Source organism: Anoplopoma fimbria, chromosome 15 (genome assembly GCF_027596085.1).
Source record: "Anoplopoma fimbria isolate UVic2021 breed Golden Eagle Sablefish chromosome 15, Afim_UVic_2022, whole genome shotgun sequence".
NCBI classification, from domain to species: Eukaryota; Metazoa; Chordata; class Actinopteri; order Perciformes; family Anoplopomatidae; genus Anoplopoma; species Anoplopoma fimbria.
The window spans coordinates 1931884-1957240 of NC_072463.1; the positions used below are offsets into that span (position 1 = coordinate 1931884).

Consider the following 25357-nt stretch of genomic DNA (forward strand, 5'->3'; position numbering starts at 1 on the left):
TGTTGGGGTGTGTGTGTGTGTGTGTGTGTGTGTGTGTGTGTGTGTGTGTGTGTGGTACCACCCATTCGTCCTGCTCCTCCTGAGTTTACACATTTTCCAGTCGTCTGCAGTAGAAACACAGCTGATGAGCTAAATGAGGCAGAAAGTTGAAGCTGCTGCAGACGAAAACACACATTATTATGTGTCAACTATATATATACAATAAATATATACATATAGATATATATATACACATATATATACTGTAGCAGTTAAATACTTACTTTAAAGGCACATCTTTCCATTTTAAATGAGCTTTTCCTCCTCTTTTGTTTGTGTTCTTTAAAAGAAAACCTTATAAAAAGTAAATAATAAAGTGATAAATGAAACATTGTTAGGCCAAACAAATCTGCTTCAATTTTTCCAACTTTCTTTCCAACTCGAAAATACAGCTTTCATTGTCTTTTAGAGACATTGAATTAACTTTATCAGATGTGAAAAACTCCAGCTGATGAGCTCTTTGCATGAAGTGATATTTGATACATTTTTACCCTGTGAGTTTTCTTGAAATGTTTTGGTTGCACACACACACACACACACACACACACAGCAGCACACACAGCAGCAGCAGCAGCAGCAGCAGCAGCAGCAGCAGAACAAAACAAGTTGTGTAAAGATCACCTCCCGAGGCTCTTTGGTTTTCTATCAAACCGCTGATCATCTGATCCTCTCAGAAAAACAGAAATAGTCTGACGTGAGTCGCAACTGTTTTATTAGCTTTATTAGTGCTGAGTGGAAGAGACAGAAATTACAATGAAGACGGGAAATGTTTAGTCATTTACAGAAAAAAAGAGTTTAATACAAAACAACTGGAATAAAGAGATCCGCTGATCTCCAGAGACAGACAGAGAGGTTCACATACTGGAGGTGTCCACGTCACTTTTGGCCGAGCTGGGAGAGCTGTGGAGACAAAGGGAGGAGGTCAGAGAGCGGACTGTTCTGAGTTTAACAGGACAGGTGAAGGACAGGAGGACAACAGGAGGACAACAGGAGGACAGGAGGACAACAGGAGGACAGGAGAACAACAGGAGGACAGGAGGAGAGGTGAACAACAGGAGGACAGGAGGACAGGAGGACAGGAGGACAGGAGGACAACAGGAGGACAACAGGAGGACAGGTGAAGGACAGGGAAGAGGTGAACAACAGGAGGACAGGAGGACAACAGGAGGACAGGAGGACAACAGGAGGACAGGTGAAGGACAGGAGGACAACAGGAGGACAGGTGAAGGACAGGAGGACAACAGGAGGACAGGAGGACAGAAGGACAACAGGAGGACAGGTGAAGGACAGGGGAGAGGTGAACAACAGGAGGACAGGAGGACAACAGAAGGACAGGAGGACAACAGGAGGACAGGAGGACAACAGAAGGACAGGAGGACAACAGGAGGACAACAGAAGGACAGGAGGACAACAGGAGGACAGGTGAACAACAGAAGGACAGGTGTAGGACAGGAGGACAGGTGAACAACAGAAGGACAGGTGTAGGACAGGAGGACATGTGTAGGACAGGAGGACATGTGTAGGACAGGAGGACAGGTGTAGGACAGAAGGACAGGTGTAGGACAGAAGGACAGGTGTAGGACAGGTGTAGGACAGGAGGACAGGTGTAGGACAGGTGTAGGACAGAAGGACAGGTGTAGGACAGGAGGACAGGTGTAGGACAGAAGGACAGGTGTAGGACAGAAGGACAGGTGTAGGACAGGAGGACAGGTGTAGGACAGGAGGACAGGTCTCACCTGTTTGGTGAACTGAGCAGCGTTGGAGAGTTCACTGCAGCCGTAAACGACCTTCTTCCCCTGTTTGACCTGAAAACAGAGAAACTTTAAATCAACGTGTTTAAGAGCACTTAAGAGAAACAATCTGTTAAATTTACAAGAAAATAACTCTAATGTGTCTGTTGTTTTCTTCAATGTCTCTTCAAAGTTCTGATCAACAGTATTTCCTCGTTGCATAAAAAGTAGAACTGATCGTCCACTGTAGGTGTGAAACACGGCGACGGCGTCTGTGGTGTGATGAGGTCGGTCTGAACAGTTTTTCAGGTTTTGTCTTGAAAATGTGCGTCTCTAATATCAAATTTTGATGAAGTTTTTTCTCTTTTTTTTATGACAAACCTGAAATTCTAAAACGATTCATCAAACATCCAATAACGAAAAAAACATCCACTAGAACATTTTATAATTTTTCACTTCATGATAACAGATGACTTACTGTACACAGAATGAGAGGAGTAACGTGTAGTAGTACTAGCCGTATTACAGTACCTTGGCGTAGTCCACCAGGTTCTGGTACTCGATGTAGTTTCCTCCTCCTACCACGAACACGATGGCCTGAAACAACATCGACATCAATAATACCCATCATGCCCTGCAAGTTTGTTTTTCAATCCATAACATCTCGTACTCACATTTCTTCGATTACTAAATATAATGTTTTTGTTTTATTTGTTATGTATTTTTCTAATATCATTTTCTGGGGGATATTTTAACAGCAAACAAACTCTCTTGATTTATTTCTGATTTAATGATGTTTTTAAAAATATTTATTTTCTGTCTATGAAGGTTTGTTTTCTATTATTAATGTCTTTTTGTTTCACATCTGGTCAGGTGAAGGTCCTTGTTGGCATTTATATTATTATAATACTTATTACTGATTTATTAGGACCCAGTAGAACAGCAGACTCTTTTTATCGGGTTATAAAAGGTAAAGCTTGTATGTGAAGATGAATTAACTGAATTAATTCCAGTCAGTCTTTTATTTCCTTTTCAACATCCGTTTAAATATCGGAGTGAACTCACCTCCTGAAACGGGTTCTTGTTCCTGGGAATGGAGCTGAAGAAGAAGAAGAAGAAGAAGAGGGGAGACGGTGAGACATCCCTGAACTTTCTAGCAGTTACTGAGAGTTGAAATACTTTGATAAGAAGGATTAGTCGGAGTGGTACCTCTCGCTGCCTCGCAGCATCTTTGGGTCAAAGTACCGATAGTCGTCTGTTTCCTGGAGGATCAGAGAGACAAACAGCTGATTCATTCATCTGCGTCTGCTTTGGATCTCCATTAGAAACATTCTAACATTCCCTGAACTGAAGGAAAAAAAGCTATTTTTTAATCCGACGTCTTTACAGTCAGCTGGTTCTGAGCTGCTGTGTTTCCAGTCAAGGTGACTTCAGGTTTGGAGTTCTCTCCAGTTCAGACCTGACCCACCTGCAGAGACTGAAGTGGATCAGAGTTCTGATCAGCAGCAGCTCAGAGTCGCCTCATTCCTCTTCCATCAGCCGCCTGTTTCTACGGAGAGGTAAACCTCCGTCTGCTTTCACTTCACATGATGTATGTATATATACATATATATGAGAATATATATACATCATATTAACTATAAAGACAGTTTATATGATGTATATATACATATATATGAGTATATACATCATATTAACTGTCTCTATAGTTTATTTGATGTATACAGATTGAGGCTGCTCGATTACGGCAATAATCTCTTTTGTTTGTGTTCTTTAAAAGAAAACCTTATAAAAAGTAAATAATAAAGTGATAAATGAAACATTGTTAGGCCAAACAAACTTGCTTCAATTTTTCCAACTTTCTTTCCAACTCGAAAATACAACTTTCATTGAATTAACTTCATCAGATGAGCTCTTTGCATGAAGTGATATTTGATACATTTTTACCCTGTGAGTTTTCTTGAAATGTTTTGGTTGCACACACACACACACACACACACACACACACACACACACACACACACACACACACACACACACACACACACACACACACACACACACACACACACACACACACACACACACACACACACACACACACACCAGGTTTCTCAGCATCTGCAGTTACAGACGACCAACAAAGATCCTGTTGTTGTGAACCGGGGGGGGGAGGAGGAGGAGGGAGACAGGACTGGGATGAAGATGAAAGAAATAGAAGTCACATTCTTCCTCTATCAGATTGTCCTCAGTGTGTGTGTGTGTGTGTGTGTGTGTGTGTGTGTGTGTGTGTGTGTGTGTGTGTGTGTGTGTGTGTGTGTGTGTGTGTGTGTGCACGGTCAGATGACTACATGAGCTGAGGAGCCAAATCAAAAAATTTGCTCAACATCATCATCATCATCATCATCATCACTATTGACCTTCTTGTGTGTGTTAAACTGTGTGTGTGTGAGTTGGTAATATAATCTCTTCATCACCATCAACACACAAACTTTTATACTTTTAGAATCCCACATACAAACACTCAGTAGAGCCCCAAATGTGGATTCATCCGCCGCTGAAAATAGTCCCCAACAAAGTCTCTATTTCCTCCTGTTTGTTTGATAAAGCGATGATAATAAGACGACTAAAAGAAGAGAAGAGAGAAAGAAAACTCACAGGGTTCGACTTCATCTCCATCAGGTTGTCCAGGATCCGAGTGACTGGAAGGTTCTGGAAGACAGATTTATTTATTTATTATGCACACTTTAACGGTACGGAAGCCTTCCTGTGAAAAACAACAAGCGTTTGTTGTTGTAATACTCGTTTCGGCCACAAGAGGCTGAAGTACACGACTACCTCATGTTCTAAAAAGGATTTAAAGCAGGTGACGTTTAATTTACGTTACTTAACACATAATATATGTACGTTTAAAAAAGACTGAGTAACACGATGACATGAGGTAGTGTTGCCTCTTGTGGCCCAATTAGGTATTACAACAACAACAATAATAATTTTCACCTTGCAAAACCCTTTTTCACCTGCTCTTAAGTCATAAAACTGGAGAGAAAAGCATTTAGATCAGACTTGTGCATCACCAGGATTTTGTTTTTTGCTTCTCAGGGCTTCTGTCAAACTTAGTTGGGTGGGGGCAATTACTTATTAAAAACATGGACAGAATCCTGATGGCTGGTCTGTCTAAAGCTCCTTCCTTCCTTCCCCATGCTCCTCAGAGGAAGGAATCTCTCTTCTTCTACTGATAAACTGATGCAGGCTGCTGGACTTCTTCATGTGGAATCTCTAATTGATCTTTTTTTACTGGTGCAACAGAGGAGCGTCGCTGGGACGGGAGTGTTGTGAAATGACAAAAAGATCAGATATAGTTGGAGCTGAAAAACAGAAAGCTCTTGAAAAAAAAAGTTTATCTGAAGGGAGTTTGTTTTTTGGATTTGGATTCACCAAAGTCACACAATAAGTTTTTTCCAATAGAGTCTGGTGACTTTTGAAAGAGAGACTTTTAAATATCAGTGACCAAAAACAGAAGCAGTGTCCATCTAGATCCCATCTGTGTACGACTTGTAGAGGATGGTTTGAAAAACTATGAAACCAAAATATATTTTTCATTGTATTTACATTACTCCGGGAATCTTTGTTTTGTTTTGATTCTGTTCTCAGTAAACGTGGCGAGCAGCTATTTTTACAAAATATTGGACGTGTGAATGTGGAAGAAGTCCCAGAGTGTCATCAGCTCCGTCTGATGGAGAGTTTTGTGAAGTTCTGGCAGCTCTGCAAACCTCTGGATGTAGAAAACAGACACGGCCTTGATGATTATAAATAACATCATGTTTCTGCCAGGTTCTTCATCATCATCATCATCAATACCATTGCTGCTGGTCAGGATGTTTGATGCAGAACCACGATACTTTTCCCACCTTGTGCTCTAGACTTTTGATCCGTCGTGTACTTTATTTATCATTACCTCAGTTTACTTCGATAAAACTAAGGTCTTTTAGTGAAACCCTCATGTGTGCTTCCCTTATTTCCTGTTGTCTTAGAGCCGAACCACTGCGAACTGAATCTGTCTTCTACGCTCTCTTCATAGACACCAGACTTCATTCACAAAAACAGTCATTTAACCTCTGAGAACACAGGAGCTGCTGCTCTACTGCTGCAGCCGTCGGTTGGTTTGTGCGACTCTTGGATCCAAACCGACCCTTTAAAACACCAACATCACACGTCCAGTCAACCCTTCAGGCCGCCAGAAACCGTTAATCAGTAACTTTGACGGGTTGAGGTTTGTTGTGATCAGATGATGTTTGGATGAAGTCGTGTTGATTCTCCGGCAGCAGAAAGAGTTTCACTCACATGTTGTTTGAGCACCAGGTTCTTCACTCCCTCCATCACAAACTGGGAGCCGGTGTTCATCACTCTGGAAAAGAGCCTGAGGAGGAGGAGGAGGAGGAGGAGGAGGAGGAGGAGGAGGAGGAGGAGGAGGAGGAGGAGAGGAGAGGAGGAGGACGAAGAGGAGAAGTGGTGAAAGAGGAAGGGGAGGAGGGAAAGGAAGATGGGGTGGAGTAGGGGGAGAAAGAGGAGAAAGAGGAAGAGGAGGAATGGGAGGAGGAGAAGGGGGATGAGGAAGAAGAGGAGGAAGAGGGGGAGGAGGAAGGGTAGAAGAGGAGGAGGAGGAGGAGGAGAACAAGGTTAGTCTGGTAGTCTGAACACTAGCCCTATTTTGAATTAATGGATAAAAATGCTTCAACAAGTGAAAGCAGCACTATGACAGCTGATGATGAAGACAGTGAGGTGTGAAAGAAAGCTGAGAAAAAGCGAGTCAGCGGACCTTTAGTTTAACAGAACAAAAACATTACGATCTTAAAGAAGCACCGTTGTGTTTATAAAAAGGGTTTTTTTGTTTGTTAAACACAGAAAATACAAAATTAATTCACAAAAAGGCATCAAAACATCAAGTCAATAAAAGTGATTAAAAAAAACTAAATGGGACTAAAACAGAAAGTTTAAAAACATGAACTCGGAATTACAAATATAAAGGTTTTTAAAATGAAAGGGGTGAGAAAACAGATGTGATCTAAAATCTACAGTTAAAGAGAATAAATGTTAAAATGTAGCTTTTTGTTTTATTTTGGAAAGTGCCTTGCTCAAAGGCAGCTTCATGAGTATTATAAGTATGACAGTATTTCTTGATTATGGTCTTCAGTCATTTTTTTCTCAGCTGTTGTGGAGAAACTGCTGCTGAATCACAACACAAACTCTCCTCAGGGTTTTAATCAATAATCATAACTCACCCTTAAAGAGCATAAACTATCTTTTTGGGATAAAATACGCTGGTTTTTATTTTACAGTGTGCATTTATTTGAGGATTGAAGGAGTTTTAGAAGTGTTTCTTCTTCATTAAAGACGCATCTCATGTTAGTATCTCACCCCATGGGTTTGACTCCACTGTTGCCGTAGTTAGCCGGGGTGGCGGCCATCTTGGTAAACGCCCTGGAGAAGATGAGAGGAAACCAGAATTACATTTTATTCAGAATTCATTTTTCAGAACTGAGACTACACGTTACTGAAACTTGCTCTCTTCAAGCTGAGGTGTTGTTGAAATACGGCTGAAGGACATAAATCCAGTTTGTTTGAGTCTAGTTGAAAAACATAAAAGTTAAAACAGAGACTTACTTCCACTGTTTGATGTAGTTGAGAGGTGAAAGGTCGCAGCCTGCGTCCAACAGAGCCGTCTTGTACTGCTCCAAGTCCGACTGAAACACAGACGATACACAATAAACTCAAGAAGAGATAAAACATGAACTCTCCCAGAGATTTCATTCACGATATTCTACCTCGCAATGTGCCAGTCGTTGTTTTTATACTGAAATCACGATCTGAAAGGGAGAAACTTTTAAACCTCAAAAGCTTATATTACATAGCTTATAAAGACAACCTGTTAATTAAAGAGAGGGTGTCAAACAAAGAAGAAGCTCTGTTTGTGGAGGAAGATACTACACAAGCTGGATTTATGCTATGTCGTGTTTAGCATATTAGCAGGCTAACAAATTAGTTAGTAAAATACTGTGTGAAAATTCAAATTTCCGGAGGACAAAAGTTGTTAAAGGGCCAGTGTGTAGTGTTTAGAACAATTGGCAGAAATGTAATATTTATGTTTTATACGTGAAACTAATGAGCTGAAACTAAGAGTCGTTGTGTTTTCGTTAGCTTAGAACGAGTCCTACAGTCCAACCAAACACTGACTCTAGAGAGAGACCTTTGCAGGTTTTATGTCCCCTGAAGGCCACCGTAGTTCTCTACTCGCTTGTGAAGTAGAGAATGACGTTATTTTACTTTACAGGTTCACTCTGGAATGGATGGTTTCCGTTAAGTTGTGTTGGGTCTGTTCATGTCATGTGACCTGCAGTTAGAAAAGATGACGACTGTGCGGTTCTAAAACAATATGGCTGCCACACAAAAGGACTACAACACAGCTGTAACCTCTGATTCTTAACTTTTTAAATCAAACGTTCAGACTGAAATGAGCCCGTCTGTGTTTATGATCCATCACTAACAGAAACATTTATTTTATTTTAATAATACAATGAGACAAGATTTTACTAATTTAATGTTGCAATGATAGCGAAGTAGAAATACTTAATAAAACAAATGCCTACATGCATTTCTTTATACGTTATATTGTGAACATTTGCACATTCAATCCTTTTTGAAAAAAAAAATATTTTACACATTTTCCAGTGTAAATTTCTGATTCACGACTTTTGCTGCACAATTTTTTCTTTTCCTTTTCTCTTACTATTTATATTGTTATTCCTCAAAAAAAGAACCTGATTCCTATTCACTTGGTTGCAAATGTTGCACCAGGTTCAACTTTTCTGCTGGAGATGAACGTCTTAACTCCAGTTGGACTTCTTCAGCGTGCGTGTTCCTTTAAAGTTATTGCGAAATCCCCTCAAACAGCGCTGGCTTTTAGTCGTGAGTTCATCGCCACGTCAGCTGTTATTTTAGAAGCCTCTCCGAACCAACGATGGAAAAACGTTTCGAGGATCCGTCACAGTATTTGCACTGTAGGACGAAAACAATCCTATTTCCTACGTTCAGCTAGTGAAGGTGACGTCGCTGAGATCAATAAGGGGCGACTGCTGAGCCACGTGGAAGTGTTTTTGTACCGCATCAGTCAGAAACCCGAGAAGCACTCTGGAGACTCTGCAGCAGGTAGAGGCGAGGGAGAAAGGGGTGAGATGGATCAAAGGAGGGAGAGGAAGAAGGATAGAAAAAGACAGGAGGCCAAGAGCTGGATGACAGATGGGGAGGGAAAGGGAGAGAGGGGGGAACCGTCTCTCAGCTGGGTGAGAGACAAAGTGAGGGTGAGTTCTGGGCAGCAGAGGACGAGAACAGACGTGAGGAGCTGTTGGAACGTCAAACCGAGTCTGAACGAGTCTTTCTGCATCTGCCGATATCTAAAAGAAAACCTTACGGAACACAGTGATTGGTCAGGTGGTGTGCTGGTGTCGAAGGAGGCGGAGTTTGTCAACAACCTTCTTTCCATGACGAAAAAAAAGAGTAAATAAAAAGTAACCTCTGTAGCCGAGAACTAGGATTCAGATTTTTCAAATATAATCAGGAAAAAGATTCGTTGCAAAGTAGCTTTGGTGTTTTTGTGCATGACGTTAAAATAAACAAATGCTGGAACATAACTATAAAATAGAAACGTACATTAATGGACAAAATAACTAATAACTGTTTTAATGCAGTCTTGTTCGACCACCTGTAACTACTAAATTGTATCACCAAAAGCCAACATTTTCTTTTCTATAGGAGATCATTTAGCTGCTTGAACAGCTGCACTGAATATTTTACGTTTCAGTAATGTTTAGAAATGTTAATTAACGGTATATTTATGAAAATGCACTGAAGAGGCGGCAACTAAACATGGAGGCCAACTGACATTTATAACAAAACTAACATGCTGATGTCTAGAGGGTTGAACGTTTACCATGTTCACCATCTTACTCTAGAGTGTTAGCATGCGAACATGTGCTAATTAGCACTAAACACCAAGTCCAGCTGAGGCTGATGGGAAAGTCATCAGTTCTGCAGGGTTTTGGTCATAAACCAAAGTATTGGACACATCTACATGTTGAGCTGATGACGGCTCTAGATGAACAGTCAGAGGATCAACAGTTATTACAGTTCATCCTGAAAGAACATGAATGATCGACCATAATTCATAGTGATCTATTAATCAGTTGGATATTTTAGACTGGACCAAGGTGAACTACCGACAGATATTCTGGAGCCTCACTGCTAGCAGAGCTACAAGGTTCAAACTTAAGTGATATTAATTGGACCATATTCAGTGAATCTGTGCGCCACGTTGGAAAATTGAAGTTCAACTTTAAGTAAATGTCTTCTGACATGCCGCCACGACAACCTGGAGACAACTTATGATGTTTGTTTTGATTTCTTTGTGAAACTGAAGCACGGAAATAAAACAACTTTCCCACCAAATGGAGGAAAAGCTGATGATGTCACTGACAGGAAGGGGTCCAACGGCATCACTGATGGATGTCGACGGCTCGTGCTTTCACGTCTTGGCTGTTTCCCCGACACTGAATGATCACTGACTGAATAACTGAGATGGATTGTTCTGATTATTTCTGCAGGTTTACCAGCTGAGCTCTCCTGGATCCACTGACTCACTGCTTCTGAATGTTTGGGCAAAGGTTTTCTGGTCCTGATTCATTCAAATACTTTCTGGAGTTCAGGGAGTTAAGAAAACCACAGGACTTCTTCATGGAATAAATGCAAACACCATGATGACACATGAATGCTAAGTAGGCCACAACGCATCATCAGTCTCACAGATCTGATCGTATCACACATTAGAACCGCTGATACTAATCGTTGATGATCCATATTGTCTGGTACAGATCCCTTTGTGGTTTGATTATAGCAGCTGGTCTACAAGGATCCAGACAATTTTTTTTATTTTTCAACTTCGGAAAAATCATTTCAATGCTCTGAAGTCAGTAAACCATCAAAAACACTGAATATTACTTAAACTTTGTTATAGTAATTTATAGTGAAACACAAAATTAAAATGATGATGAAAAAAAGATTGTATTTTTATGGATTAAAACAAATCTCTGCATGAGTATTTTTCTGGATGTAGTATAATCTGCTTAGAGCTGGTGTTAGGAAGTTAAACATCATAATTCATCTCTAATATCTATTTTATATTAATGTGAAAACATCTCCTTCAAACTACTGGATTTATTCTAGTTTATCACCAACACTACATTTGTGTGAACACATCATGATTACGTTATAATTTACCTTCAACCAATACTACCACTACAGAGCCTGAACGCATCATAGTGTAACTGAACTGAACCTCTGTTTGTTAGCCGTGAGCGGTGCTGCTAACGTTGTTTACAATGTAACATTATCAGAGATCAGAGACTAGAAAAGCATAAATGATGTCCTGATCTCATATTTTACTGAATATTGGAGGATAACGATCGTCAGTAAAACTTTATTAACACTGTGATGGTTAACGTTAAACTGTGGAATTAATCTGAGGTTCACATGTTTGTTGAACTGTGATGGGATGACGATCCGTCACACCACTACTTCTCAGGCTAAAGTCCTGCTCCATGAGATCTTTACCAGCAAACTGAAACTAATAACAATCACAGTCGCTGTCATTTCATAAAGGATGGGAGGGCTTTTTTCTGCCAAACCAAATCTGATCCTGCTCTAACCGGGTCTCTGTTTTCTGAGAGGAGCTTGGGTTCCATTGTCTTTGTTCTGTCACAATGGCTCATAATCAAACTAGATCCAAGAAGAAGCGTGTCCAAAACGTGTCCATCGCTCACTGTTCTGCGGTTTTGGGGACACAGCTTGTCTGTCTAAACCATTTCTACCGTCTGCCAAGCGATGGGAAGAACTGGAGGTCTGTCTTCGGTGAATTTTAAAGTTTGTTTGAATCCAATGACACAAAACTTGAGAGGAATATTGAGCGATTTCTCTTTATTTTTGTTCGCTTTAACCAATAAGTGACGTACCCGTCTTCAGCCCTAACAGAATTTGTGTTAGCGGTTGCTGGAGGAAGTTGAGTCAACGTTTGTCATGTGGCTTAAAGAAATAAGTTGATTGATGAGTCGTATTTAATGTCGTTCGTGAACTTGCTACACAATGAGGAGCATTGATGTGCTTTGTTTTCTTCTTCTTTCCTCGGTGTCTTTGATTTGTTCCTGAGAGTAAACCACAGGAGGAACGCAGAAAGTTCTCCCAAGAGTCACCGCTCTCTTCTTCGGTGTGAGGTTTGATTTTGACAGAACTGAACCACAGCAGGAACAGAAACTGAACTACAAACCCCTCACATCTGGGCTCTCACACAACTCCTAATACATCCCAACACTGGGGGAAATTCATAAAAGGTTTCAGTTCAACGTTAACCATCACAGTGTTAATAAAGGTTTACTGAAGATCGTTATCCTCCAATATTCATTAAAATATGAGATCAGGACTTCATTTATGCTTTCTAGTCTCTGATCTCTGATAATGTTACATTACAACCAATCGGTGTTTAAATCAACAGGAGAGCTAGTAACGTTAGCAGCACCGCTAACGGCTAACAGGAGGAGGTTCAGTTCAGTTACATTATGATGCGTTCAGGCTCTGCTCAGTGAAAATGAGTATTGGTTGAAGGTAAATTATAACGTTATCATGATGTGTTCACATGTAAACTGTAAAATGTAGTGTTGTTGATAAACTAGAATAAATCCAGTAGTTTGAAGATGTTTTCACATTAATATAACATTTATATTAGAGATGAATTATGAGCTGTTTAACCTCCTAACACTAGCGCTAAGCAGATTATTATACATCATTAAAACTAATAATGACAAGATTTGTTTTAATCTATAAAAAAATACAATCTTTTATTTCCTTATCACTTGAATTGTGTATTTTTAGGAAGAAAAAAAACACTATAGATGACTAAAACAAAGTAAAAGTATAACATTAAGTATTTTTGATGGTTTACTGACTTCAGAGCGTTAAAATGATTTTTGGGAGGGTAGCAAAAAAAAAAAATCTGGATCCTTGTAGACCAGCTGCTATAATCAAACAACAAAGGGATCTGTATCTCACAATATGGATCATTAGTATAATTAGTATCAGTGGCAAAAAAAACAACGTGATCAAAAAATATACATTATTCAGCATATATGCATTTACGTTTGGTACTTTAAGTATATTCAATTTTGGTGCTAAAACTTGAATAAATTGCTACTTTATTACTGTATGAGATGCTGAAATAAAAATACAGAAAAAGAAAAGATTCTGCTGCATCTACAGTTTGTGTTAAATTGTGAAGTAATGAAAGACGAGCTATAAACCAGGACTTTAGAGAAATGTAAGTATCATAAGTCCATGTGTGCTGCACAGTTGTTGCATCAGTTTATTCAGGTACGTTGTTGTGGTTACAGTTCAGAGATTAAGTGTTTTATGAGATGAAGACTGAAGAAGAATCTGTGGTTTTTATAATTCTTTACATTGTCTTATTTAAATTAATTGTATCAAAAGTTGTGGTTTGAGCTGGTTATTTAGTAATGTTTGTTTGAAAGGGGTCAGTCAGTCAGCGTGTGTGTGTGTGTGTGTGTGTGTGTGTGTGTGTGTGTGTGTGTGTGTGTGTGTGTGTGTGTGTGTGTGTGTGTGTGTGTGTTACCTCTGAAGGAGCCTGCTGAGCAGTGATGTAGTAGATGAGGAAGAGTCTCATTTTGTCTTCGGGGGTTCCAGCTGATAAACACGAACATTTAAAGTCATATAGGTATGACTCACTACATTTCCCAGAATATCTTCTGATACAGTAAAATACTGTGTGTGTGTGTGTGTGTGTGTGTGTGTGTGTGTGTGTGTGTGTGTGTGTGTGTGTGTGTGTGTGTGTGTGTGTGTGTATACCGTCGGGGTCACTGATGATGTCCAGCAGTGATTTGTCCAGAGTCGACTTGCTCATCAGTTTCTCTTCATACTCAAAGTAAACGTCCAGTTTACGACTCTGAGGACACAAACAGCATCGAGTTACTGTTCACTCTGTGTACTAATACTTGTGTCCTAGTACTTCTTTATATACCAATACTGTGTACTACTGTGTACTTACTTCTGTTATATATACCAATACCACTGTAGATACTGTGTACTAATACTGCTTCAGATACTGTGTACTAAAACTGCTGTGTATACTGTGTACTAATACTGCTTCACTGTGATACTGTGTACTTAAACTGCTGTAGATATCATGCACTTTTACTGCAGTGTATACTGTGTATTAATACTGCTGTAGATACTGTTTATTAATACTCCTGAAGATATTGGGTACCTTTACTGCTGTATAAACTGTATACTAATACTTGTAATACTGTACTAATCCTGCTGTATACATTGTGTACTAATACTGCTGTATATATTATGTACTAATACAGCTGTAGATATTGTGTATTATTACTACTGTAGATATTGTGTGAATTAATACTGCTGTATGGACTAATGTAGTGACTGATAATACCCGTTGGATCAAACGGAGCTGTGTGATTGGTCGGGAGCGTGGATTGGCGGGAGCGTGGCGCGGGCGTACCTTGATGTGGTCGAGGACGGCCGTGGCCACGTTGGTGTGCAGGTCGATCAGCCTCTTCTTCTCCAGCAGCTCAGGCAGAGAGCTGCAACACACACACACACACACACACACACACACACACACACACACACACACACACACACACACACACACACACACACACACACACACACACACAAATTAATCCTGCTGAATCCATTTTCTAAGTCTGATCTAAACTGTTTTATCTACTGTTAAAAAGGGTTTTGCCTTGATAAAGTTGTTTTTTATCCATCTGTTTAAAAGTTGTTGTTGTTGTAATACTCATTCTGGCCACAGGAGGCAGAAGTGAAACACGACTACATGTTTGCTTCATATATTTAGTGACCTTTCACTGAGTGGAATTCTCAGGAACACCGTGATCTGATGGAGCAGATGTTTGTTTGGGGATTTGGTGAAGGGCACCTCACTGGAACTCCCTTTTCCACCAAAACAGAGTTAGTCATCAAGTCATTTAAAAGGTAAACAAGCTGAATCGGAGATTCCACTTGGAGGATGAAAAGTAGACGGAGAGAAGCTGCCGTCAGTCAACACATTAAGACTCGATGCCAAACAGTTGATTTATTCTCTTATTACAATCAGCAGAAACGCTCTTCTTACCAGGCTGCCTAAATAAAGAAAATGAGATGTAATTATCTCCCCGTTTCTTTAAGGTCTGATTTAACCTTCCATCAGTTGCTTTTATGTTTCTCATAAAAACATCTTTCTGTTTCTTTGGGCCCTAAACTGTAGACGCCCTTCCTCTGATCTCTCTGGACTCCTCAGTAAACATTGTAAACATGAGTTTATGGTCTCAATCTCTAGTTTCAAGTCTTCTTCAATACAGCATGATGTTCATTTAGTAAATGATGCTCCATTTAGAGTCAAACAGACCATAAAGCAGGGGATGCTTTAGGGCGGGGCTACACACTGATTGACAGGTCGACACCAGAGACGTATACGCCGTCTCTACATCACTCCTCCTCAGTCCAAATATGGTCACTTCCTGTTCACTGGTTGCAGAAAAACATGATGGCGACGGACGTAATCCAAGAAGGTCGCGGCAAAATCGCGGAATTCAAGGCTTCACTGTTTTCTTTAAAGCCATTTATTAGGAGAACTGTTTCTTGGACCATAAAGAGCCTTGGGAGGCGAGTGCTATATCACATTTATAATGCTTTTGGGTGAACTATTCCTTTAATAACTCCATCATCTCTGTATAAAAGGTAGACTGCATTAAAGGTTGCTACATGAATAAAGTTATTATAGTATCATTGTGTGAGGTGTAATTTAATGGAACAGAACTAAACTGCTCCAGTTTATTTAAGATGGTGAGCAGCACATCTAGAAGCTGTGATGATGTTGGTGAATGAAGGGGAGTCGGTACCTGACAGCAGAGGTGAGCTTGGCTGTGTTGTCTGACAGCATGCTGATGGCTCCTTCATCTTCTCCCTCCAAACCCTGCAGACAAAAAAAGTGGACAAACAATACTGAACTGGGATCAACTGGTACCAACTGGACACTGTAGGAGGACCCAGTCAACTTCGATATTAACTCGACATATCTACATTGTTTCATTCGAACTTGGAGATCTTGAACATGAGATTTTGGGACGTTACCTCGGAGACACAGAAGGGACATCAGGGACTCGGACGTGACCAATGGTACGTGGAAAATGCAGTTAAAGGGAGAGACTTTATCTTGGTGACTTGGATATGTAAATTTAAAAAAGAACCTGTTGTGACTTAGGCAACATCGTAGAGACTTGGACATTGTCTTGACAACTTTGAGGTGATCTCAGGGACTAAAACATGACTCAAGGACTCGGAAAAGCTCTTGAAGGTTTAGATATCACCTTTAGAGACTTGGAATTTGTCTTGAGGACTAAAACATGACCGAGGGACTCTGAAAGCTCGTATAAGGTTTAGATTTGACCTTTCAAACTTGGACATCATCTTGATGATTTGGACGTGATCTCAGGGATTGTCTGAGAGAAGCAGGTTCAACTTTGTGATCACATGCGCTCAGGGAATTGAACCTGATTTGACTACACATTGAACCCCTGAAATTGACCTTTGTGACTCAGATGTGACCTCTGACTTAGACTTGAGTTTCAGCTAGTTAACCACAGGCCATTTGTTGACCATTTCGACTACCGTGATGTGTGTTCCTCACCATGATGCTCTTCAGGCGTTTGACCTCGTCCTCCTGGGCTCTGTAGGTGTCCAGCTCCTCCTGGACCGACTCCGCCACCTCTGGGAACGGACTGTAACACAACAACACTGCACGCTCAACTTATAACCAACAAATGAGTTTCTGACTTTGTACTTCTTATAAAAACATGCATTAACATCGAGCCAATCACAAAACTGGAAACCTTAAGGGTTTGTCCCCAACATCAGCACTCCAGTTGGACAGAAAGGTTTGTCCAGTAGAATAAGATATCATCAGCATATAGGCATAACTTGTGATTTTATGAGTTGCACCTAATGGCTCTAATGAGATCATTTTGTGTTTTTGTATATAATCAGAAGTTAATAATACCAATAATAATAATAATGTAAAATAATTTCCCAGAGCACCTTTTCCAGCAGAATGACCTTCATGTGTCGATTAATCTGCAGGTGCATTGTTTAATATCTTGATTCATACTGCACAAATCTGAAATGTTTCGGGGAAATTTTAGATTGAATGTTAAAATGAACTTGGGGTAATTTATTTTCAATAAAGTCCTGATCCAAGAGGGATCCTCGAAAAGTCAGACCTGTTTCAAACAGACCCAAGAACAATTAGACCTAATCCAAAACGACCCAAAGAACCTATAAAAAGGGAGACAGGTAATTACGCTGCTGAACTCACATTGGTGCCAAGCCGGTAGCATCCAACATGATTTTAATTGTAATAGAGCATTTTTATTATCAATAATTTACCAACTATTAAAAAATACTAATGATATTTAATAATAGTCAGGAGGGCTAACGTTAGCCAGCTCTCTCCATAATGTTTCTTATTATTGTCAGGCGGTCTCGCTTATCGTTAAACTTAAAATGCCTCTGTGAATCCGGACTTTTAAAGCCTTTATACTGACCTGTATGTGTTCGAAAATGAACTAAATTTGCATATTTACACTTTGTTGTGAGCCAAAGTTATACAGCAATGACTCAGTGCATTCATTTGTAGAAAAAACAATAACGCTGGTAAGAAATAATCTTTGCAAGTGTAAAAAAAACAGATACTTTTTTTTTTATTAATTAAATGTTAATTAATTCATGTGTATGTTAGAATGAACATCTTTTTCTTTTGGTTTTAAAAAGATTCAGATATGAAATATATTGCTTTTGAACAAAGATAGCAGCTCTTCAAGGACTAAAATTCTCTTTTTCTCTTAGATTGTATTTTCAGCAAAATAACTATTTATCCCGAGGTAAAGAGTGAACATATAGAGGGTAAATGAAAACAAAATATACCAAATGTCCACAATGCAAGACATTTAGAGCAAAATCAGTCTCAAATTGGATAAAATACTTGATATTATAAAAGGGCCCAATATTTAAAGGCTGAACCAAAACTAAGGACTTAAATCCTCTTTAAAATCAAACCCCACCTCTTCTTCTTCCAACCCTTCCTCCAGTACAACTCACCTGCCCTTGTGTTTCTGCCAGAACTTGTCGGCAGCAGTCAGGTCGTAGGCCTTTCTGTTCTTCTTCTTTGGTCTGGCGCCGGCGGGTGATGGCTCGGCCCCCGCCCCCTCCTCCATCACCACCCTGTTGAGCTGGTAGTCCTGGTGGACACACACACAGAACAAAACACACATATATCCATAACGGTTGGCTCTAGTGGTTGTTTTGGCAGGTTAGAGTCCTGCCAGTCTGTAAGTAGCTCATCATAAACCCACAGCCGAGGCCGTTCTCTGTACTAGTACTTGTTTTTACTGCATTAAATGATCTAAATCAGCTCCTTAAGTCTTCTGAATGCAGAAAGAAAAAACAATTATTTCATAATGTAACTTCAGTTTACAGTCCCAAAATCCTAGAGGAGATTCTGAGACACTTAATGAATAAAAAACCTGATCTGACACCAGCAGGAGAAGCCCTGAGAGCGCTGCTGTGTTCAACATATCTGGGATGAAGTCCAGACCAAAGACACCACAGTGGACCCTGACAGAGGCCAGAAGCGGAACAGATCCTCAGCAGCAGATCATAATATGGCTGTTGTCACGGAAACACGCCGAGGGATGAGAGGGGAGCTTTTGTGTCCTGCTGGGTGGTAGATGGCTGAGTTCAGACTCGGACGTGTTTATAGGAAAGAGACTGAGGGAGGGAGAGAGAGCTGCCATCTGGACCAGCGTCGCAGAGGGAGCTGGCAGAACGGGGCCACAACAGAAACCAGATCAGAGCCTGGATCCTGGACCAGACGTCAAAAGATACAAATCTAGTTATGTCACCTGCTTCCAAAACAAATCAACTTCATGGTTTATTTTCTTGACTGCAGCAACACGTCTCTCTCCGACTTGTTGCAAGATGCGTACGGCCGTTTTTAAATAATTATTAATTCTGTTCAAAAGTTATTAATCTGCTGCCACAACCGCTGACAGTGCTCTGGCTCTGCATGAATTAATGTGTGTGTGTGTGTGTGTGTGTGTGTTTGGAGATCCCTGACACAAATGCGTTTTAAACGGAATCTGCCCTCAAACTACAAACAGGAGCTGCTGCTTCATGTCTGTTTTAAAGGTTAAAGGTCTTTGCTGAGCTGCTCCATTCTCTCAGAAATAATGTTGAGACTCAAACCAGCTTTGACTCCTAACGAGTATTGTGTGTGTACAACAACCTGATCCCACACACACCATCCTGCTGCCACAAATACTGACTAGAGCACCAAATGTGGATTAATCCGCCGCGGAAAATAGACCCCAACAAAGTCACTATTTCCTCCCGTTTCTTTGATAAAAACCACAATGACCAGCTGTTTTAGGAGATTACTGATTTGTGATCATAAAGATTAATGTCTTTAGTAGGAGCCAATGGGATTGGAGCTGAGAGACACAGACAGGAAGTCAGACAGCAAAAGAAAATGCGAGTTTCTACAAAAACAAAAATTTAAAAATCCTTTTGTAGTAGCTATTTATAACATTTTATGTGTATGATTGACAGCTCACCAGGACGTCGTGGATCAGCGCCTGATAGGTCCAGGTGTGGTGGAGGGGCGTGGCCATGTCCATGTTACGATCTGCCAGGACGAACAGAGGCCTCTGGAAACTGGAGAGGGGAAGAGAATCAGCTCACACACACATAGAGCCACGTCTGACCTCTTACTGACACACAGCGCTGCATTATGGGAAGTGGAGTTTCCCCATGACCCCACACTGTTTCAGTTTTAACAGATTGTTTACCTGAACTGTCCGGCGGCCATGTTGTCTCCGGTGAAAAGACTGTTTCTGGCGTCCCGCAGGTTCTCACGGAGCTTCTTATCCAACTTCTACAACACAGAACCCCGGTTCAGACGTTCTCCAGCACAATATGGATAACATCCTCTATTACTGTATATCTAACTTTATATTTAAATATAGGAAAGCTTCTGGAAATTGGAATGAGAAACTGTTTATCAGAGAGGAATGTGTGTTGTTGATGAATCCTGTAAATAAAGTACAATATAAAATAAAGTTGTTTTTCGTCATATTGATACCATTTTACCATACAATTAGTCATTTAATACAATTTAAAGTTAAAGTGTATTAAATGGAATGTAAGTATCATCATATCACCAAACCATACAATGATAAGATCATTAATTTACATCTTAAAAATCATTTTGGGAATATAGTACTTGTGTGCATTTCCTCATTTAAACTGAACGAGCCAATTTTACAGCTGAAAATTGTTTTTAAAAAAAGGTGTAAAAACTACAAACATGTCTGCTTGCATCATGTCTGAAGAGTTTAACGTTTTTTTTACGTCTGACTTCAACCTGAATAAAAAGGTTGACAGTCGGTCATTGAACCAATCAGATGACATTACGTCAGCGTGAACTCACCACGGCGACCATCTCTGCTGCGTTTCCACGGGGACAGCGAATGATCGGCACCGCACCTGAACGAAACCAACAAAACAACCACACGACCCCTTTAAGTACAGTCTCATCCTGCTCGACACATAACAAGGACTGCTGGGTTTTCATCATCCATAATGGGATCACTCTGACTGAAGGTTTTTGAGATTTGAGTGAACACTTCCACCTGGTGGACAGAAACAAAACCACACTGAGAGAACAGTTTCAACCAGGATATAATAAGAAATTAAAACTTTTTTTTACTTATAAGGGGGGACTGGAGCCGATCCCGGCTGTCATTGGTTGAAGGCAGGGTTCACCTGGACAGGTAACCAGCCTATCACAGGGCTGACACATAGAGACAGACAACCACTCACACTCACATCCACACCTACGGGCAATTTAGAGTCTTCAGTTAACCTCAGCTGCATGTCTTTAGACTGTGGGAGGAAGCCGGAGAACCCGGAGAGAACCCATGCTGACACGTGGGAGAACATGCAAACTCCACACAGAAGGTCCATCTAGCCCGGGAAATGAACCCGGGTTCCTCTTGCTGAGAGGCGACAGAGCTAGCTACAAAAAAGTAGCATGGACCGCTAACGAACCATACTGAGCTACAAACTCACCCAGAGTGACGAAGAAACAGAAGAGACTGTCCACGATGGTGTCCATGATGGCCTCCATGTCTGTGTCCTGGATGTCTGCTCTGTTGATGGCTGCAGGTGAGACAGGCAGGTGAGAGAAATAGGTAAGACATGAAGGTGAGACACGCAGGTGAGACACGAATGTGAGACAGCAGGTGACAGAAGGTGAGACACAGGTAAGACGAAGGTGAGACACGAAGGTGAGACACGAAAGTGAGACATGAAGGTGAGACACACAGGTTACTTGGATTAAATGAATGCCATGATCTTTAGGGAAACTGTATTTTTAGTGGGTTTAAACGGACCAATCACAAGCCATTCAGGAGTTAAGAAAAGGTCACGTGACTCAGGTGCAGCTTGTTTATTGGACAGAGTTCTATTAATGTTTACATAGTGGCTTTTTAGTAAACCTCACTCCACCCATAATCCTTTGTGTTTTTTTTAGAGATGTTACCGGTGTGTGTGTGTGTGTGTGTGTGTGTGTGTGTGTGTGTGTGTGTGTGTGTGTGTGTGTGTGTGTGTGTTACCATGGTAGGAGATGAGCTCCTTGTTTTGATGGCAGAGGGTGAACATGTCATCTTCCAGAGTGATGAAGTTCAGGTACTGATCATACACCTGGATCACACACACACACACACACACACACACGCACAATTTATCAAACAGTGTACGCTGTGCAGAGGGGGATAATATGATATTTTATAACATTTAATTCTGATGATGTGATTTATTTCTACAATAACAATATATTTATTTCCAAAATGAGAAGAAAGAGCAGAACAATCAGATCTAAGGAACTCTGGTGCTGCGACATAATAAGAGTATTACTAATAAAAAGAATAGTAACACCATCAGCCTGTAAAAATGACCAGCGTAACCATGGTAACCTTGGTGACTTGGGCGACAGCGTTAGCAGCCAGAGCAGCGCTGGCGATGTCCTCCAGTTTACTTCTGCTGATGGCGGAGATGAAGTTGAGGAAGTAGGACTCGTACAGCTGGTTCCTCAGGTCCTGAACAGAAGAAAACATTTTTGTTATCCGTGTAAAGATGATGATCCACGTTCACGCCGTACTGACTTCTGGTCCACACGTTTATTTTAAACACGAGGCGACGTGGACTAAAAAGAGCTGGTTCTGACCTTCTGCCTGGACTTTACTTTCATGTTTACACATAAAAGTAGAGTTCCTCCTCCTCTTTAGTGAGGAAGAGCAGCGTCAGAACGAGCTACGGAGGTCCCTGCTACATAATCAAGCGCTCCCACGACCCAGACGCACCACTGCGGCCAGGTAATAATAATAATAATAATAATCAATCCTTTATTAGTCCCACAATGGGGAAATTATTTCTCTGCATTTAACCCATCCCGGAGGAGCAGTGGGCTATCGGGGAGCAACTTGGGGTTAGGTGTCTCGCTCAAGACACCTCGGCATGTTGCCGGTAGAGGGTTTGAACCACCAACCTTGTGGTTACGGGAACCTCATTCACAGCCGCCCCGTTAACCTTCTGTTAACAGCGACTTTCAGGCTTCTGATTGGCCACAATCTTCCTCTTATTCTTTGTGTGGTTGGCTTTAGGGTTATAAACCATTTCACGGTTTTTTTTCCCTAATTAATTTTTTCTATTTTTAAGCAACAAAACAGAACAATCAGGAAATCGACATAAACATATAGTCAAATACATTTTTGGGGGAATGTTGTCCCAGCATAAACACATGTAACCTTAACAAAGTTATATATATACAAAATGTAATAAAATTAAATAAAATTAAATACAAAGAAATACAATTAAATACAATTAAATTAAATTAAATTAAATAAAGTTAAATATTTATTTAAAAATAATTAGTAAAAAAATAACAAGTAAAACATGGAACCAACTGTTGCCTAGCAACGGTCTCTATATATCCGTCTGTTTGGCATGGCATGCTCCTGACAGCGCTTTAACGTTTGATTGTTAGTCTGTGTGTGTGTGTGTGTGTGTGTGTGTGTGTGTGTGTGTGTGTGTGTGTGTGTGTGTGTGTGTGTGTACCTGGCATATCCTGTCGATGTTCTCCTCTGTTGGCATGATGAAGTAGATGGCTGGAACATCCGGGATGGGCTCTCGGTCCGAGTGAAGCAGACTTGAATAAAAACACACAAAGTCTATTTAGCGCGTTGTTTAAATGAAGAAGACTTTCTGTCTTTGTGAGGACGTTTTCAGAGATAAACCGCTTTATTGTGGACGTGTGCGTCTCTCACAGGTGCAGGGTGATGCCCATGTCTCTCAGCTCTTTGACGGACAGCAGAGGGGAGATGATGTCTTGGCCAAACCTGTCGTATATCAACACCTGAACACACACACACACACACACACACACACACACATGATCATTCAAACACAGTAACTTCCTTTTTCACACTAGAACAGACAGAACCTGACAACGTGAGCAGCTGTAGTTTTGTAGTTCTTTGGTTGCCATGGTGCAGGAACATCCCATAATGTCACTGTCTGTTTATCATCGTTACCTTCCATACTGGCTCAGATGCTGTGTTCTTCAGAGGAGGAGCGTTGAAGTTCAGCATCCGCCTCAGAGCCACTGCAGGTACACACACACACACACACACACACACACACACACACACACACACACACACACACACACACACACACACACACACCGTCACATGACCTTCGTCCACTTTAGAGAGCGGCCCAGAATCTAGTTTATTAAGTGGGAACAACATGAGTCCTATGCTCCCTCAGTCCTATGCTCCCTCTGTCCTATGCTCCCTATGTCCTATGTCCTATGCTCCCTCAGTCCTATGCTCCCTATGTCCTATGCTCCCTCTGTAAACGTGTGTTATTGTTTTGTAGTCCTGTAGTCCTGTAGTTTTGTAGTTTTGTAGTCCTGTAGTTCTGTAGTCATGTAGTCCTGTAGTCATGTAGTCCTGTAGTTCTGTAGTCCTGTAGTCCTGTAGTTCTGTAGTCATGTAGTCCTGTAGTTTTGTAGTCCTGTAGTCCTGTAGTCATGTAGTTCTGTAGTCATGTAGTCCTGTAGTCATGTAGTCCTGTAGTTCTGTAGTCCTGTAGTCATGTAGTTCTGTAGTCATGTAGTCCTGTAGTTCTGTAGTCATGTAGTCCTGTAGTCATGTAGTCCTGTAGTCATGTAGTCATGTAGTCCTGTAGTCATGTAGTCCTGTAGTCATGTAGTCCTGTAGTCATGTAGTTTTGTAGTCCTGTAGTCATGTAGTCCTGTAGTCATGTAGTCCTGTAGTTCTGTAGTCATGTAGTCCTGTAGTTTTGTAGTCCTGTAGTCATGTAGTTCTGTAGTCATGTAGTCCTGTAGTCCTGTAGTTTTGTAGTCATGTAGTCATGTAGTCATGTAGTCATGTAGTCATGTAGTCCTGTAGTCATGTAGTCATGTAGTCATGTAGTTTTGTAGTCCTGTACCTGTCAAAGCCTGTGTGTGTTCAGACAGCTAGCTTCACTAGCTTCACTAGCTAACACCAGCTAGCTGTTAGCTCCCAGGCTAGTCTGCGGGTTAAACAATAATAACAATAATAATAATAATAACAATAACAACATCTGGTCTGGTCGTGGGGTGCAGTGTGAGGAGAATAACCGCTGATGACGTATTCAACCAGCCTCACGAACCTGTCTGCTTCTCCCGGACGGACGCCGCCATGTTGGATGTTGTCAGTGATGACGTGGCAGGAGCCCGTCGGAGAGGCGGTAAATGAAGAGAGGGCTCACTCTGACGGGTTCTCAGGCACCAGCAAGGAGGAAAGATGTTAAAGAGGTCTCACTCTGCCGGGTTTTCAGAGAAGAAACCGGGAGCAAAGAATTAAGACGTCGCTGTTTTCAGAGACGAAAATATTTAAAGAGGTCTCACTCTGCCGCATATATATATATATATATATATATATATATAAATATATATATATATATATATATGTATTTATATATATATATATATATATATTTATATATAGATATGTATTTATATATATATATAGAAAAATATCTATATATAAATACATATCTATATATAAATATTCATATATATACATACACATATATATTTATATACATACACATATATAATAAAATAATTACAAGAAGTATTCAGATTTATATACATACTACATATATTTATATATATATACATACACATATATTTATATACATACATATATATTTATATTTACTTTCGTACTGTAAGTTCATTTTGATGGAAATACTTGTGTACTTTTACTTCAGCAAGTTTT

The 25357-nt window shown here is 40.5% G+C and overlaps 1 protein-coding gene across 1 annotated transcript; it reads right to left on the minus strand.

The window, feature by feature from the left end:
- Positions 1-734: 734 nt before the first annotated feature.
- Positions 735-24842, minus strand: scfd1 (sec1 family domain containing 1). Its single transcript, XM_054613596.1, has 25 exons — positions 24744-24842; positions 23615-23685; positions 23348-23436; positions 23139-23229; positions 21998-22120; positions 21638-21725; positions 21093-21182; positions 20452-20507; positions 19811-19896; positions 19577-19676; positions 18063-18202; positions 16597-16687; positions 15809-15882; positions 14404-14485; positions 13731-13827; positions 13498-13568; positions 7434-7513; positions 7188-7250; positions 6114-6189; positions 4428-4481; positions 2979-3031; positions 2835-2868; positions 2301-2366; positions 1776-1844; positions 735-939 (listed from the first exon to the last, which is right to left on the minus strand). Exons 1-25 carry the CDS (start codon positions 24772-24774, stop codon positions 916-918), a joined length of 1899 nt encoding a protein of 632 aa, XP_054469571.1. The 5' UTR covers positions 24775-24842; the 3' UTR covers positions 735-915.
- Positions 24843-25357: the final 515 nt, after the last annotated feature.

Bases quoted from the DNA above. Each gene is read 5' to 3' on its own strand.
- scfd1 (XM_054613596.1), bottom strand. From the start codon at position 24,774: ATGGCGGCGTCCGTCCGGGAGAAGCAGACAG. The intron at 23,230-23,347 runs GTGAGAGACGCA...TTTTTATTCAAG, and splicing joins ATGGGCATCACCCTGCACCT to TCTGCTTCACTCGGACCGAG. The intron at 20,508-21,092 runs GTGAGTTTGTAG...GGTTTCGTTCAG, and splicing joins CTGTTTCTTCGTCACTCTGG to GTGCGGTGCCGATCATTCGC.